Source organism: Marmota flaviventris, chromosome 5 (genome assembly GCF_047511675.1).
Source record: "Marmota flaviventris isolate mMarFla1 chromosome 5, mMarFla1.hap1, whole genome shotgun sequence".
In the NCBI taxonomy this organism is placed as follows: Eukaryota; Metazoa; Chordata; class Mammalia; order Rodentia; family Sciuridae; genus Marmota; species Marmota flaviventris.
In genome coordinates this window covers 35,380,991-35,398,548 of record NC_092502.1, presented here as the reverse complement: position 1 = coordinate 35,398,548, position 17,558 = coordinate 35,380,991, and the positions used below count along the sequence as shown (strand labels likewise).

The following is a 17,558-nucleotide window of genomic DNA, read 5'->3' as shown; positions in this document are numbered from 1 at the left end:
TCACATATGTTGAGGTTGTGAAAGAGAGAGAAGAGAGAAAAAAAAAAGTCTCTCAGAACTCTGTTTTCCTTTCTTCCTGTAGGTGGTGTTGTCTATTCCTAGTTTGAGCCTCTGTGTTCAAGGTGGTGGATATAGCCAGTGTGAAAGGACATGAGCGTCCACCCGTATCCTCCCTACTCTAGTCTCTGAGATGGAAACAAGGTGCCTGTACAGTTGTTGTTTTGTGTTGATAGCTACACCCCCAAAAGCTTGTGGGAAGTATTTTGAGTTATCGTAGCTAAGGGTGAGGGAGTTGGAAACCGGGTACCTGGATCAGCCACAGAATCATGCTGGTATCCACGCCCCCTTTGATGGGTTTTAAGGGTTGATGGGCTTCCTCTGGACTAGCGCCCGGGGTGGGGCTGGGCTTCCTCCTCCAGTCTGGTCTGGCTTTGCACCGGGCTTCCTCCTCCAGTCTGGCTTGGTGCCCGGCTTCCTCCTCTGGTCTGGTCTGGCTTGGTGCTGGGCTTCTTCCTCCGGAGAACTCAAAATTTAACACACAAAAAACCAAATAACCCAATCAGTAAATGGGCTAAGGAACTGAACAAACACTTCACAGAAGAAGAAATACAATCAATCAACAAATATAGGAGAAAATGTTCAACATCACTAGCAATTAGAGAAATGTAAATAAAAGTCACACTCATATTTCATCTCACTTCAGTCAAAATGACAATGATCAAGATTACAAGCAAACATAAGTATTGGGGAGAATGTGGGGAAAAAGGCACACTCATACATTGCTGGTGGGACTGCAAATTAGTGCAATCACTCTTGAAAGCAGTATGGAGATTCCTTAGAAAACTTGGAATGGAATCACCATTTGACCAAACTATCCTGCTCCTCAGTGTATACCCAAATGACTTAAAATCAACATACTACAGAGACACAGCCACATCAATGTTTACAGCAGCTCAATTTACAATAGCTAAACTGTGAAAACAAACTAGATGCCCTTCAATAGATGAATGGATAAGGAAAATGTGGTACATGTATACAATGGAATATTACTCAGCTTTAAAGAAAAAAAATGAAATTATGGCATTTGCAGGTAAATGGATGGAATGGAGACTATCGTGCTAAGTGAAGTAAGCCAATCCCAGAAACCAAAGGCTAGATATTTTCTCTGATAAGTGGTTGCTTATCCAAAATGGGGGCAGAGAATAGAAGAACTTTGGATTGGACTGAGATAAGTGAAGGGGAGGGGAAGGGGTTTGGGGGTAGGAAAGATGGTGAAATGAGACAAACATCATTACCCTAGGTACATGTAAAATTGCATGAATGGTGTGACTCTACATCCTGTACAACCAGAGAAATGTAAAGTCCATTTGTGTACAATGAATCAAAATGCATTCTGCTGTCATGTATAACTAATTAGAACAAATTAAAAAATGAAATTATGGCATTTGTTGGTAAATAGATGAAACTGGGGAATATTATGCTAAGCAAAATAAGCCAATCCCAAATATCCAAAGGCCAAATATTATCTCTGATATGTGGATGCTAATTCACAGTGGGGGTGGGGGGGTAGAGGTAATTTGGACCAGAAAGAGAGGAATATAGGGAAGGGATGGGGTAAGGGGGTAGGAATGATAGTAGAATGAATTGGACATTACTACCCTGTAATATGATTACATGACCTGTGTAACTATACATCATGTACAACCAGATGAATAAGTTATATTCCATTTATGTATGATATGTCAAAATGCATTCCACTGTCATGTATAACTAATTAGAACAAATAAAAATAAATATATCCTGCTGAGGATAAGGAGGAAAAGGTACACTCATACATTGTTGATGGGCTGCAAAATTAGTACAACCACATTAGAAAGCAGTATGGAGATTCCTCAAGAGACTAGAATATAATCATCATATGATCTAGCTGTCCCCATTCCTTACAATTTATCCCAAAGTACTAATATCAGCACACTATAGTGATACATGCACATCAATGTTTATAGTAAAAAATTCACAATAGCTAAGTTATGAAACCAGCACAGGTACTCATCAACAGATGAGTGAATAAATAAAATATGGTATATGAACACAATGGAATATTACTCAGTCATAAAGAAGAACAATTTTGCTTTTATTGAAGGATATTTTCATTGTTTATATATTCTGGGTTGATATATCTTTTCTTTCAGCAACTTACAAGTAATATTGTAAATTTTTTGTTTGCTACCATGATTTCTGATGAGAAACCCAGTTATTCAAATAATTGCTTCCCTCTACTTAATGCATTATAATTCTCTGGATCCTTTTTATATGTTTTTCTTTCCCTTTACTTTTCATAAGTTTAATTATATGTGTAGGGGTTCTGATCTAGATTTATCCTGTTTGAGAATGACAGAGTTTCTTGAATTTGTAAGTTTATACCTTTTATGAACATAGAAAAATTTCAGCTATTAAACAAATGCTTATGATGGATTTGTGTTCTAATAAACATATTGTAAGTTATCATAAGTTAAAAAAGCATTTTATAAAAATAACCCACTGAATATCATACTTAACCTAGTATATCAGAATACATAGTAGTTAATGCAAAGCCCATTTTATAACACAATGTGAATATCTCATGTAATTTATTACATATTGTACTGAAAGTAAAAAGCAGATGATTGTATGGGTATACTTTCTTACCATTGTTATGTTAAAAAATCCTAAATTGAACCAACATAACTCAGGGACCATCTATGTCTTTAAATAATGTTTCAACACTGTATTTTTCTCTTCTCATCCTGGGTTTGTGACAACATAAACAGTAGACCTCTTATTATTGTAATGATCTTTCAAGCTTTATTTGAAAAATATGTTATCTCTCTGATGTTAAGATCAGATAATTATTTATTAATTTGTTTTCAACTTTACTGATTTTTTTAGTTTTTGTCATTATCATGCTACCATCGGCACTATCAAGTGACAAGTTTTCTTTGTTATATTTTTTCCTTGTTCTTTTTAGCTAAACATGACAATAGTGTGTATTTTGACATGTTATGCATATGGGGCATAAGACTTTTTCTAATTAGGATCCCATTCTTGTGGTTGTACATCATGTGGACTGTCAATGGTTGTGTATTCAATATCAATATAGGAAAGTTATGTTTGATACATTCCATTGTCTTTTGTATTCCTAACCCTCCCTTTTCTTCATTCCCCTTCATCTAAGCCAATGAACTTATATTCTTTCCTACATGGCCCCACTCTTACTGTGAGTTAGCATCCACAAATCAGAAAGAACCTTTGGCCTTTTTTTGGGGGGGGAGGAGGGAATGACTTTATTTCACTTAGCATGATAGTCTCCAGATCCATCCATTTACAGGGCAAATGCCCCAATTTCATTCTTCTTTATGGCTGAGTGATATTCCACTTTGTATATATACCACAATTTCTTTATTTATTTATCTGTTGAAAGGCACCTAGTTGGTTCATAGCTTATTTATTGTGAATTCATTCAAATTTCCTGAAGAATCTTCATACTGCTTTCCAGAGTGGTTTCCAGTCCCAATTTGCAGTCCCACCAGCAATGTATGAGTGAATGATTTTTCCCACATTCTTGCCAACATTTATTATTATTTGTATTCTTAATAATTTTTATTCTGACAGGTATGAGATGAAATCAGTGTGGTTTTAATTTGCGTTTCTCTAGTTGCTAGGGATGTTAAACATTTTTTACATATTTGTTGGTATTATGCATTTCTTCTTCTGTGAAATGCCTGTTCAGTTCCTTTGCCCATTTATTGATTGGGTTATTTGGTGTGTTGTGGGTTTTTTTGGTGTTAAGTTTTTTGAATTATTGGTGTATTCCAAAGATTAATGCTCTGTATGAGGTGCAGGTGGCAAAGATATTCTCCCATTCTGTAGGCTCTTTCTTCATGTTGTTGATTGTTTACTTTGCTGTGAAGAAGCTCTTTAGTTTGATACCATCCCATTTATTGATTCATGATTTTACTTCTTGTACTTTAGCAGTCTTGTTGAGAATTTGGGTTGCTGAGCTGAAGTGATGGAGAGTTGGGCCTACACTTTCTTCTAGTATGTGAAGAGTCTCTGGTCTGATGCCTAGGTTCTTGATCTACTTTGAGTTGAGTTTTGTACAGGGTGAGAGATAAAGGGAAAATTTCATTCTGCTACATATGTATTTCCAGTCTTCCCAGCACCATTTGTTGAAGAGGCTATCTTTCTCCAATGTATGTTTATGGTGCCTTTGTCTAGTATGTGATAACTGGATTTATGTAGGTTTGTCTCTGTGTCTTCTATTTTGTACCATTGGTCTTCATATCTGTTTGGTTTCAATACCATGTTGTTTTTGTTACTATGGCTCTATAGTAAGTTAAGGTATGGTATTGAGATGCCTCTTGCTTTGCTTTTTTTTTGTAAGAATGTTTTGGCTATTCTGGGCCTTTTATTTTTCCAAAAATATTTTATGACTGCTTTTTCTATTTTCATGAAGAACATCTTGGAATTTCAATAGGTATTGCATTAAATCTGTGAGGCACTTTTGGTAGTAATTCTGCCTATTGAAGAACATGAGAGATGTTTCCATATTCTAAGGTCTTCTTCAATTTCTTTCTTTAGTGTTCTGTAGTTTTCATTGTAGAGGTCTTTCACCTTTTTGGCATATTAGTTCCCAGTAGTTTTTGAGGCAAATGTGAGTGAGATTGTTTTTCTGATTTTCTTTCAGTTGATTCATCATTGGTATAAAGTCTTCTTCAATTTCTTTCTTTATTTGATGTATATTCTATTTCTTCGCTAAGACTTCTATTTTCTCATTCATTTTACAAGTTTTTTTATAATTGGTTTTTAGATAATTTTTGTAATAGCTGCTTTTAAAACGTTTGTCATGTAATTCCAACATCTGTTATCTTAACATAGTTTCCATTTATTATCTTTCCTAATGTAACTTGAAATATTACTGACTCTTTGTATTTGAAAACAAACACTACCTCTTGAACATTTCTAATACTATGTTATGAGATTATGGCCTTACAAAGAATGTGAATATTCTAAATTAAAAATATGGGATAGGGTTGACAAACATTGTATGTACTTAATGCATATAATATCATGGTTTGATATATGCATATATATTGTGTAGTGATTCTCTTAACCAAGCCTATTACCCTATATCAGCTTAAGTAGTTATCTATTTTTGGTGGGAAAGCTTAAGATCTACTCTCTAAGCAAACCTCAAGTATGCAATACATTACAATTAATAAACTAAAGTCCCCATGCTGAATCTTAGGTCCATAATTTATTCATCTTATAATTTAAAGTTTGTACCCTTTGACCAATATTCCTCCATTTTCTTCCTCAGAATCTCCTAGGCTTTAGAATTCTACTGTCTGTTGAGTTCAATAAATATTTTTAGAGCCAGTCTTCTTAAAAATAAACCAGTATTGGTTAAGGGTTTAATTAGATTCTCAAGTCACACTTCCTTAAATACTGGCTCACAACATTCTAACAATAATAAAATAAATAATAGTAGCTGGTAAGCTTCTCTATTCTTCGTATTCTTTGATAATTTAAAAATAATCAAACAATAAAATGTAAATAATTTCTAAATCACGTTTTTTAGTACTTGAAGGGGGAAATTATAGCATCCAAAGAAATGGAAGATTAAAATAACAATCTGTGAGGTGAATAGAGAGACTACATATTGGGAGCAAATTATTACCCCTCACACATCAGATAGAGCACTAATCTCTAGGGTATATAAAGAACTCAAAAAGTTAAAAACTAAAAATAAAAAACAAATAACCCAATCAATAAATGGGCCAAGGACCTGAACAAACACTTCTCAGAAGAGGATATTCAATCAATCAGCACATATATGAAAAAATGTTCCTCATCTCTAGCAATTAGAGAAATGCAAATCAAAACTACTCTAAGTTATCATCTCACTCCTATCAGAATGGCAGCTATTATGAAAACAAACAACAATAAGTGTTGGCGAGGATGTGGGGGAAAAGGCACACTCATACATTGCCGGTGGGACTGCAAATTGATGCAGCCAATATGAAAAGCAGTATGAAGATTCCTTGGAAAGCTTGGAATGGAACCATCATTTGACCCAGATATCCCTCTCCTCTGTCTATAACCAAAGGACTTAAAAACAGCATACTACAGGGACATAGCCACATCAATGTTTATAACAACACAATTCACAATAGTTAAACTGTAGAACCAAACTACATGCCCTTCAGTAGATGAATGGATTAAAAAATGTGGTATAGTTCCAGACTTGAAAGATAAAATTAAAAGACCTTTGTACTCCTGAAAAAAATGTGGCATATATACACAATGGAATATTACTCAGTAATAAAAGGGAATAAAATCATAGCATTTGCAGGTAAATGGATGGTGTTAGAGAAGATAATGCTAAGCAAAGTTAGCCAATATCCCCCCCCCAAAAAAAATGGTGAATGTTTTCTCTGATATAAGGTGACTGACTCATAGTGGGGTAGGGAGAGGGAACATGGGAGGAATAGAGGAACTCTAGATAGTGCATAGGGGTGGCAGGGGAAAGGAGGGAGCAATGGGTTAGCAATGATGATAGAATGTGATGGACATCATTATCCAAAGTACATGTATGAAGACATGAATTAGTGTCAAATACTTTATATACAAACAGAGATATGAAAAATTGTGTTCTATATGTGTAATAAGAATTATGATGCATTCCACTGTCATGTATTTAAAAATAAAAGCAATTTAAAAATTTAAAAATAAATAAAGAAATGTTGCCCCATTCAAAAAAATAAATAAAGTGGTTGTAAGCCAGAAAAAAAATTAAAATAGAACTTGGATGTGGACAATCTACTATACCTCGTTTGTTGGGCATAATAAAAAAAAACCAAATCTCCACCCTCTTCAGTCACTTTATGTCAGTCTTTCTAATATACTTGAACCAGAGAATGCAAGGCCATATGAAAATATGTAGGCAAAAACCATGGCCAGGCAACAATGAAAGTTTTATCATCAGCTCAGTAGAGGAAAAGGAAAGGGCTTCGTCTCATTGCATGGTCAGGTCAATGATTTAAACAATTTCCCATACATTTGAATAAAGTGGTATTGTGAATAATTATTTACCAATATCTATGGGATTGATTTAGTAGGGCCACCTTAACAACATAAATTATTAGAAATTATAGTTCTGGAGGCCAAAAGTCTGGGATGAAGTTATTGGTAGATTTGGCTACTTCTGAGGTTTTTCTTTCTTGGAATTAAATATACCATTTTCTTCTTATGTCTTCACCTGGTCACCCATTGGTGTATGCTTTGTCTTCATCCCAATCTCTTATGATAAGGTTTGAAAACTTCTGAAAAATGGGAGCCATTCCTCCCATACACAACTAAAATGAAGCCAAGGGTGCATGGGGAAAAAAAAATGCACAGGTAATAGACACCTGCTATACCAACTACCTTCTAAAACCAATCAAATGGAATAGGACTGCCATAACTTTAAGATTTATTTTAATTAGCAACTGATAGAGGGCTGCCTGTCTATGACTTTAAGAGTAGGTTCACCTGGTATCTGCAGCTTTGGAATAATATCACACGTGCCTGTGATCTTTCTTTTCAAACACCTCATTTAGTTTTTCTCTTTCCCCAATACCAAAATTTCCTTTGTTCTTTGGGCCTATGTAAGGCCACCTTGTTTATGCATGTGTGTCCTGGATTGCAATTTACTCTTTGGTTATCCCAAATAAAAGTTTCTTTACCAGAAATTTGTCTCTATAATTTGTCTATTTTTGATATTACATGGTATCAGAAGCAGGGACTGAGGAAGACTCATAGAGAGATTAATGGCTCATGGATTTATGGCTTAAGGTATACCAAATCAGGCCCACTGAGGCTTCAAATTCTATACCTTGCCTTTTTTGTCCTGCTTTGTCTCCCTATGACAGAACTCCCAGTTCCTTTGGTCTGTTCTCATTTTTACTTGTAATCTGTTTTATGAGAAGCATTTCTCCACCAGGATACAAGGGTTTTCCTCTCTGCTGATTATGAGGCCTCCTTTTACAGATGTATCTCTTCCTTCCTGTTTAAGAGCACCCCCCACCATCACCATTTATGAAGGCTTTCATCCTATCTGGTAAATATGTGTTTTGTTCTTTATTTTGCACACCTGTTTTTTTCCAGTTTTTGCATATTCAGTTGTAAGATGAGCCATCTCAGCAAATTTCTTTACAACATTTGCTCTCAATAATTCAAGGGCATGGTGAGTTCTACTCTCTCCACTCCAACCAAGGGTCTCCTGCTGGTGACATGTTCACATTTCTTGGGGATGATTCAAACTCCCCAAGTTTATTTATTTCAGCTAAATTAAAAAAACACATAGTTATAAGATAAAACAATTTAAGTGAAAAGTATATGTCAGTGGGAATTTCAGGCTTTAAAATACATTTAAGACTAAAAAAAAGTCTTGATGTTAATATTACCTCATGGTTAGCTAAGATTTATACCTTTTTGTAGACTTTACCTAAGACTTGCCCCTGCAACTCAGCATTATGTGCTACTACCTTAAACACCAACTGTTCGTTTATTTCTCCTTTCTACCTTGGTATAAATTACTCTTCTATATCATTTCTCTCTCTCTCTCTCTCTCTCTCTCTCTCACACACACATCTCTATCTCTCTCTTCTCTCTCTCTCTTTCTTTCTGTCTCTATTTTCCCCTATCCTTTTATGCCCAATCTCTGCAATTTTAGGCCTCACTTAAGGTTATAGTAAGTTTACTAAATTTAAGAACTAATTTTTTTGTGGACAACAATCACAAGTTTTTGTATGCAGTTTTCTAGTAAATAGACCAGTTTCAAGTAAGGAAATTGTAGCAACCTTCAAAAATCTTCCAACTAAGAAAATCCCAGGACTGCATAGATTCTCAGCAGAATTCTACCAGGCCTTTAAAGATGACCTAATACCAATTCTCCTGAAATTACTGCATGAAATACAAAAGAGGAAACACTGCAAAACTCATTCTATGAAGTTAGACAAAACCAAAACCAAAGACATGTCAAAGAAAGAAAACTTCATATCAACATCCTTGATTAACATAGATGCAAAAATTTTTAATAAAATATTGGAAAACCATAAACCAAAACACTTTAAAAAGATAGTGGAGCATGATCAAGTTGGTTTCATCCCACAGATGCAAGGTTAGTTCAACATACACAAAACAATAATTGTAATTGACCATAAATAGACTTAAAGACAAGAATCACATGATTATCTGAGTAGATGCAGAGAAAGCATTTGACAAAATACAGCATCAATTTATGTTTAAAACATGAGGTAAACTAGAGATGAAGAAACATACCTCAATATTGTAGAAGCTACATACAATAAACCCAAGACCAACATCATTCTTAACAGAGAAAAATTAAAAACACTGTCTTTAAAAATTGGAACATGACAGGGATACTTACTTTCTCCACTTTTATTCAACATAGTCCTTAAAACTCTAGCCAGAGCAATCATGCAAAAAAAATAAATAAATAAATCAGCTTAATGAGAAATTAGGAAAATTATCCTATTCACAATAGCCTCAAAAAAAGTACTTGTGAATCAATGTAACAATAGAAAGAACCTCTGTAGTGAAAACTAGACAAAACTAAAGACAGAAATAGAGAAAGACCCTAGAAGATAAAATGACTTCCCATGTTCTTGAATAGGCAGAATTAATATTGTCAAATGGCCATAATACCCAAAGAACTATACAGATTCAATTCAATTCCCATCAAAATTCCAATGGCATTCTTCATAGAAATAGAAAAAGTCATCATGATATTCATCTGGAAATATAATAGACCCAGAATAACCAAAGCAATCCTTAGCAAGAAAAGTGGAGCAGGAGGCATCACAATCCCCGACCTTAAATTTTACTACATTGTAATAGTAAACAAAAACAGCATGGTATTGGTACAAAACAGGCAAGAAGATGAATGGAACATAAGAGAAGACACAGAGACAACCCCCCTAAATACAGTTACCTCACACTTGATACATTTGTCAAAAATATACAATGGAGAAAAGGCAGCCACTTCAACAAATGGTGCTGGGAAAACTGAAAAATACCTGTGTTGTAGAATGGAAATTTAACCCCTATGTCTTACCCTGAACAAAAGTTAACTCAAGTCAGATGAAAACCTAGTAATCAGACCTGAAACCCTGCAATTACTAGAAGAAAATGTAGATCCAATACACCAACATGTCTTAACATCTAATGTGCAAGAAGTAAAATCAAATTAAAAGCTTCTTCACAGCAAAGAAAACAATAACATGAAGAGAGAGCCTACTGAATGGGAGAATATATTTGCCACATGCACCTCAGAAGGAGCTTTCATTTTCAGGATATATAAAGGACTCACAAACTTAGCACCATAAAACAAATAAACCAATCAAAATGGGTAGTAAATGTTGGCAAGGATTGGGGGAAAAAGTATGCTCATATATTGTGAGTAGGACAGCAAATGGTTGCAACCACTTTGGAAAGCAGTATAGAGATTCCTCGAAAAACTAGGAATAGAACTTTCATTTGACCCCATTGTCCCACTCCTTGGTTTATATCCAAACATTTAAATTCAGCATAGTACAGTGACACAATCCCATTAATGTTTATAGCAGCACAATACACAATAGTTATGGAACCAACCTAGATGTCCTTCAACAGATGAATGAGTAAAGAAATTGTGGTATCGAAATGGAGTGTTACTTAGCCATAAATAAGAATAACTTTATGACATTTGCAAGTATATGGGTGGCCCTGGATACTATCATGCTAAGTGAAATAAACCAATCCAAAACACCAAAGGTCAAATATTTTCACAGATATGTGAGTTTATTGTGAGTTAGCTCCTACATAGGAGCTAACTCACAATAAAAGGGAAGAGGGGAAGAACAGATATGCAATAGATTAGACAAAGAGAAATGAAAGGAAGGGAGGGTGGATAAGAAAATGAAAGGCAGTGGAATAAATCTGAAATATTTTTTCTAAGATTTATATGAATACAACATAGTGAATTTCACCATCATATACATCCATAAGAATGGGATCCTAACTAGAATAAGAAATATTTCATGCTTGTACAATTATATTAAAATGAAATTCTACTGTCATGTGTAACTAAAAAAGAACCAATAAAAACAAGTTTTTTTAAAAAACTATCTAACAAAAGAGGTGAAGAACCTATGAAAACCATAGAACACTAAAGAAAAATATTGAAGAAGATCTTAGAAGATAGGAAGACCTCCCATATTCTTAGGTAGGAAGAATTAATATCGTCAAAATAGCCATACTACCAAAAAACAATATATAGATTCAATGTAATTCCCATCAATATTCCAATGACATTCTTCACAGAAAAAGGAAAAGTAATCTTGACATTCATTTGGAAAAATAAGAGGCTCAGGATCACTAAAGCAATCCTTAGTGAGAAAAGTAAAGCAGAAGGTATCACAATACCAGACCTCAAATTATACTATGGAGCAATAGTAACAAGCACAGACAACATGGTACTAGCACCAAAATAGGCATGAAGACCAATAAAATAGAATAGAAAACACATATAAATACAGTTAGCTGATACTATACAAATGTACCAAACACATATGTTGGAGAAAAGATAGTCATTTAAATAAACGGTACTGGAAAAAATGGAAATCCATTTGTAGTGAATGAAATTTAACCCCTGTATCTCACTCTGCACAAAACTCAACTCAAAATGGATCAAATATGTAGAAATTTGACATGAAACCCTGTGCCTGCTAGAAGAAAATATAGAAATTCCAACATATCAGCTCAGGAACTGACTTAACAAGAGTCCTAAAGTTCAAGAAGGAAAATCAAATCAATATGTGAGATAGCATCAAATTAGAAGTCTTCACAGCAAAGGAAACCTGAGTATGGATAGCCAACAGAATGGGAGACAATCTTAGCCAACTGCTACTCAGGGCATTAATACCCAAGATTTCTTCTCATTGCAGTCAGAATGGCAATTATCAAGATCACAAGTAACAGTAAATGTTGGTGAGCATGTGGAACAAGGCATACTGATACATTGTTGGTGGGACTGCAAATTGGTGCAACCAATCTGGAAAGCAGTATGGAGATTCCTTAAAAAACAGGAATGGAACCACCATAAGACCCAGCTATCTCGCTACATGGTATATATTCAAAAGATTTAAAAATGGCATACTACAGGGACATAGCCACATCAATATTTATAGTAGCAGAGTTCACAATAGCCAACCTAGGTGCTCTTCAACAGATGAATAGATAATAAAGAGAATGTGGCATACATACATAAGAGTGTATTTCTCATCCATAAGAAAGAATGACATTATAGGATTTGCTGGTAAATGGATGGAACTGGAGATTATCAAGCTAAGTGAAATAAACTAGTCCCCCAAAGCCATAAGTCCAATGTTTCTCTGATATGTGGAAGATAATACAGATAAAGAGCAGAGAATAAAAAATAGAGGAAAGATCAGTGGAGTTGATGGAGGAGAATGTAGGGAAGGGAGGAAGAGTGTAATAGGGAAAGACAGTGAAATTAATCTGACCTAACTTTCCTATACGGATGTGTGAATATACCACAGTGCATTTCACCCTCATGTATACCCATAAGACACTAATTTAAAAAACTCTAAGTAAATAGCAGAAAGGTCAATATAATAGAGGGGAGGGAGCGGAAGGGCAATGGGATGTAATGGGGACTGAAGCAAAATACTATGCTTTTATAATTATGTCAAAATGATTCTTAATGTTATGTATAACCAAAAAGAACCAATAAGAAAAACAAAGAGCAAAGAGAATAATCAACAAACTGAAATTCAGCCTAACAACTGGGAAAATATATTTGCAAACCATGTAACTAAGAAGAAGTTTGTTTGAATTTTATAAATAACTCTAAAGATTAAATAGGAGAAAATAAGGACCCATTTAGAAATGGGCACAGGAATTTCTCAACGATATCAAAAGGGTACAAAGACATATGAAATATGCTCTATATCTGTAATCATCAGGAAAATACACACTAAAGCCACTATACATTTCCTAAGGAAATTAAAATTAGAACTATCATACAATCCAGCAATTCTTCTTCTGGGACATGAAATTACCACCTCACATCATGTCCATTGTAGTATTATTTACCATAACCAAGATGTGGAAACAACCTTGGTGTCCATTAATGGACAAATGAATAAACAATCTGTGATATGTAGTCACAATGAAATATTATTCTTTCCTCAAGAAAAGAAAACAATTCTGTCATTGGACATAGTGTGAATAAGCCAGGAAAACATGCTGAGTGAACCACACATAGAAAGAAAATATGGCATTATCTCACTTTAAAAAATATTTTTAGTTGTAGATGGACATAATACCTTTATTTTGTTTATTTTTATGTGGTGCCAGGGATTGAACCCAGTGCCTCATGCGTGCTAGGCAAGTGCTCTACCACTGAGCCACAACTCCAGCCCCTATCTCAATTTTAGGGTCAAATTTACAGAGATGGAAAATAAAGCACTGGTTGCCATATGCAGAGAGTTGGGTAGAAATGGGGAGATGTAGATCAAACAAGTCCAGAGATATAATGTACAAAATGAAGATAGAGTTAATAAAATTGGGTTGTTAGGGAATTTTGTTAAATAGATTTCTTGTCATCAAAAAAAGTCAGGTATCCCATGTGATGAAACATATGTTAATGTGCTTCACCATGATGACCATTTCACTCAGTGAATCCCATATCATGCTGTGAGCCTGAAATATAAATAATAAAATGTATTCTGAAAATTAATGAATAACTATTAAAAATTCCAAAGGAAATGGATGCCAATGTGTTCACATTCCACTACATGCAGGAAAATCACCTTTAATTCCCTGTATCAGATTGCCAATTGAGGGACTATAGAAGTCATTCACAGGCTCTGTCAGGATTAGAGGACCCAGGATCCCTGATGATCAATTAGCCATTGCCAGAGTGAGAAGATCCAGCAAAACCCAAGGGATGTTGATTTCCATGGAGATGACATTTGCTTCCCATAAGATAGGATTTGTAACAAAGTAATGCTATATGTGCCCAAATATACCAGTGGCCTCTTAAAATTTCTTGACTATGAGGTGCATGCTCCAATGAATATAATTGAGTGGCTATATTCTCTGCAAGCTAAGTAAAATAGCAACACATTACCATAAAATAATTTTTATTAAATACAGTTCTGTTTGTTCAAATAAAGCCTTCTATCAGGTTTTACATATGTTTAAATTATTTAGACCTTGATACACAAGTATACAGAGAAAAAAATAATATTTATTTCATGTGGATTATTGGTTGGTGTCTTGAATTAATAAATATAAAAAATATAGATTCTTAGGCAGATAAAATTTTGAATAAGAGATTCAAATATTGAGTCTCCATTTAATGTGTGGGTAATTTGAAATAAGTCAGTCTCCTGATAAGTAAAACTAACAGGAAGAGGGAATAAAGCTATATTTCATTTTGTAAGAATTAAGTGTGATGATGTAGTATAATGCATAGCATGATGCTTGAACTATATATTCCTTTGGGAAGGGGAAAATATGGCCCCTGACCAAAATGTAAATAAATCAGAAGAGTTTAGAACACTGACCAGAAACAGTGAAGTACATTAAACCCCCTCCAACCATGTTTCTTTCAAATCTAAATATTCCTTCATTACAATTTTGTTCTGAGAAAATAGAACTGGTGGATTACCTTTAGAATCTCAGAAGCCTGTGTCTCAGCTTCACTCCATATTTGCCATGTGAACATGTATAAGTTGCTTAAACCATTGGAAACTTAATCTTACCATGAGTAAGCAGGGAATACTACTACTCTCACAATGATGTTGTAAGGATTAATGACAATATTTGCAAAACAAGTTTTCCAAATATCAAACAAATATAATGATTGTTTTGGAATAAAAGATGATTCACTCAATGTGAAATTTATGGACACTGTTAAAGGTTATAAACAAAGATATTTCTCTCTCTCTCTCTCTCTCTCTCTCTCTCTCTCTCTCTCTCTCTCTCCACCAACCCTCCTCTCTCTTTTTCTTCTTGATTTGTGATGCTCTAATTTATTCTTTATTCTTTTCTATTTAACTTCCTCTTGGCTCATTTTTCTTATGCCCATTTCTTTTCTACTGTCTTCTCTTTCATGAAAATGTGTTGTCTATGACACCAAGCAGCATTTCTGAGACTGGAGGTGCACCCGATGAGACACTGATTCCTCCTTTTACATAATGCCTCCCAATGATCTTGCCTTTTTCTTTGAGTAGTAAGTGACATTTTGTATGCTTCATGAACTACCTCTGATCATTGTCTTCTTACTTGGTCCAAGTATTATAGAAGGCTAGCCACTTCAAGAGACCTTAAAAACAGACCCCAAGATGTAAAGGGACATGTCCAGGGTAACAATTAATTAGAAGAGTAAGCCTCAATCCAAGTCCTTTGCCTTTGGTTACAGTGTGATCTATATGGCATGATGCTGGGAAGGTATTGGAGTACTGAATTAATTTTACTCTGACTCTCAGACTTGTCAAGAACCTATCCCCACTACCTACAAGTGGATACAAGACATCCACTTCCCAAACATTATGATACAAATCCTTAGTCCCTTTTGCACATTGATCATAGACCCTGAACTAGCAAGTATCTCAATATATTTTCTCTTCCCATTTCCAAACACAGAAGAAACCAAAACCCTAAGGCCTTTCTACTAACCAACTGCCTTGCAAGAACAGGTTGGGTTTTATAATTGAAGAGCTACCATACAAAATTGTATTGATGTCCCTTTCCTCTTCTACCCTGAGTTTCTGCCTCTTCCTGCTATCTTTTTCAGAGCCCCCTTCACATCCTTGTTTCTTAGGGTATAGATCAAAGGATTGAGCATGGGGGTAATTATAGTATAAAAAAGGGCAACAAACTTTCCTTCACTCTCAGAGTAACTGCCTGTGGGTTGGAGGTATGTGTAAATGGTTGACCCATAAAAAAGAGAAACCACCAGGAGGTGAGACCCACATGTCCCAAAAGCCTTTCTGCGCCCAGCCATTGACTTGATCCTCAGTACTGCCTGAGCAATGTGTGCATAGGAGCCAACAATCAGTGCTGCAGGAAAGACCAAGATTATGGCGCGGGCCACAAACATCTTGGCCTCTGTGCCTTCTGTGTCCTCACAAGCCAGCTTCAAAAATACAGGCATCTCACAGAAAAAGTGGTTCAGGTAATGGAGGCCACAGAGAGGCATGGCCATCATGAGGCTTGTCTGAATCAGAGAGTTCATGAGGCCTCCCATCCAGGCAGCAATAGCTAGAGTCAGGCAGAGAAGTGGGTGCATGATGGCTGTGTAGTGGAGTGGACGACACACAGCAGCATAGCGGTCAAAGGCCATCACCACCAACAGCATACTCTCAATGGAACCCAGGGCGAGGACAATGAAGAGCTGGGCCACACACCCTCCATAGGTGATGGTCTGGTCAAGTCTGGAGAGATTGATCAGCAGCTGGGGCACAGTGCTGGTGGTATAGCAGAGGTCCAGGAAGGAGAGGTGGCAGAGGAAGAAGTACATGGGCGTGTGCAGTCGAGGGTCCAGTCGCGAGAGAGCAATGATGGTGGTGTTGCCAATGAGAGTTAGGGAGTAGAAAATTGAAATAAAAACAAAAAGGATGACTTCCAGTTGAGGCCAATCTGAGAAGCCCACCAAAATGAAGCCCTCTCCAAAACTGGCATTGAAACCTCCCATAGCCTTGCTCCTGCACAAACAGCAAAAGAAAATTCAATGGATCCTATGAGAAACATGGGTTAAAACATTTCACAATAACAACTAAATACATCCAAAACAATATTTTTATTTTATACCTTGCTATTCAATTCACTTCTGTTCAGTCTTCTATTCTGACTCTTTTCTTTAGACTCCAAATCACTATATTATGATTGATGTCATCTGTGTTTGAACCACAGCACTATTGCCTATCTGTGACCAGACTTTAGCCAGGATATGATGGATATGATGCCTCTTGGTCTGAAAGTAGAGATGATGTATTGCCTCCCTCACAGCAGTGAGATGAGGACCTAACCTGACACACTTTCTTATAATCTTTTTTGATTTTTTTATCACAAGTAATATCAACTTTTCACAGCAACTTCTTATGCCTACCTACTTATCAGAGTTTATTAATGTGGATTAGCAGCTAATAATGTGAGCACTACTTTTAAAATGCAAATGTGTAAAAAGTGGCATTATTATTCTATTTTACTTTGCTTCTCTTCTTGACCTATTAGGTAGAGTGTTTCAATGGGTTAAGATCTAAAACTAGATCCAGGCTGAGATTACAAGTTTAACTCCTGGGTGCTCATCTGCTTTCTTCTGCTCATGAATATTGTCACCACACCAATCATGGAAGCCCTGTTGGTGACCACCTGCAAGTCACATATGTGTTTTCCTTTAAGGGAAAAAATAATTTGCAACAAAATATGTTCCTCAAGATGAG

At 35.5% G+C, this 17,558-nt stretch overlaps 1 protein-coding gene across 1 annotated transcript; it reads right to left on the bottom strand.

Annotated features, from left to right (window-relative positions):
* Positions 1 to 15,871: 15,871 nt before the first annotated feature.
* On the bottom strand, positions 15,872 to 16,810 carry LOC114107602 (olfactory receptor 2Y1-like). Its single transcript, XM_027955025.2, has one exon. The coding sequence runs from the start codon at positions 16,808 to 16,810 to the stop codon at positions 15,872 to 15,874; it is 939 nt and encodes a 312-aa protein (XP_027810826.2).
* Between the last annotated feature and the right edge of the window lie 748 nt (positions 16,811 to 17,558).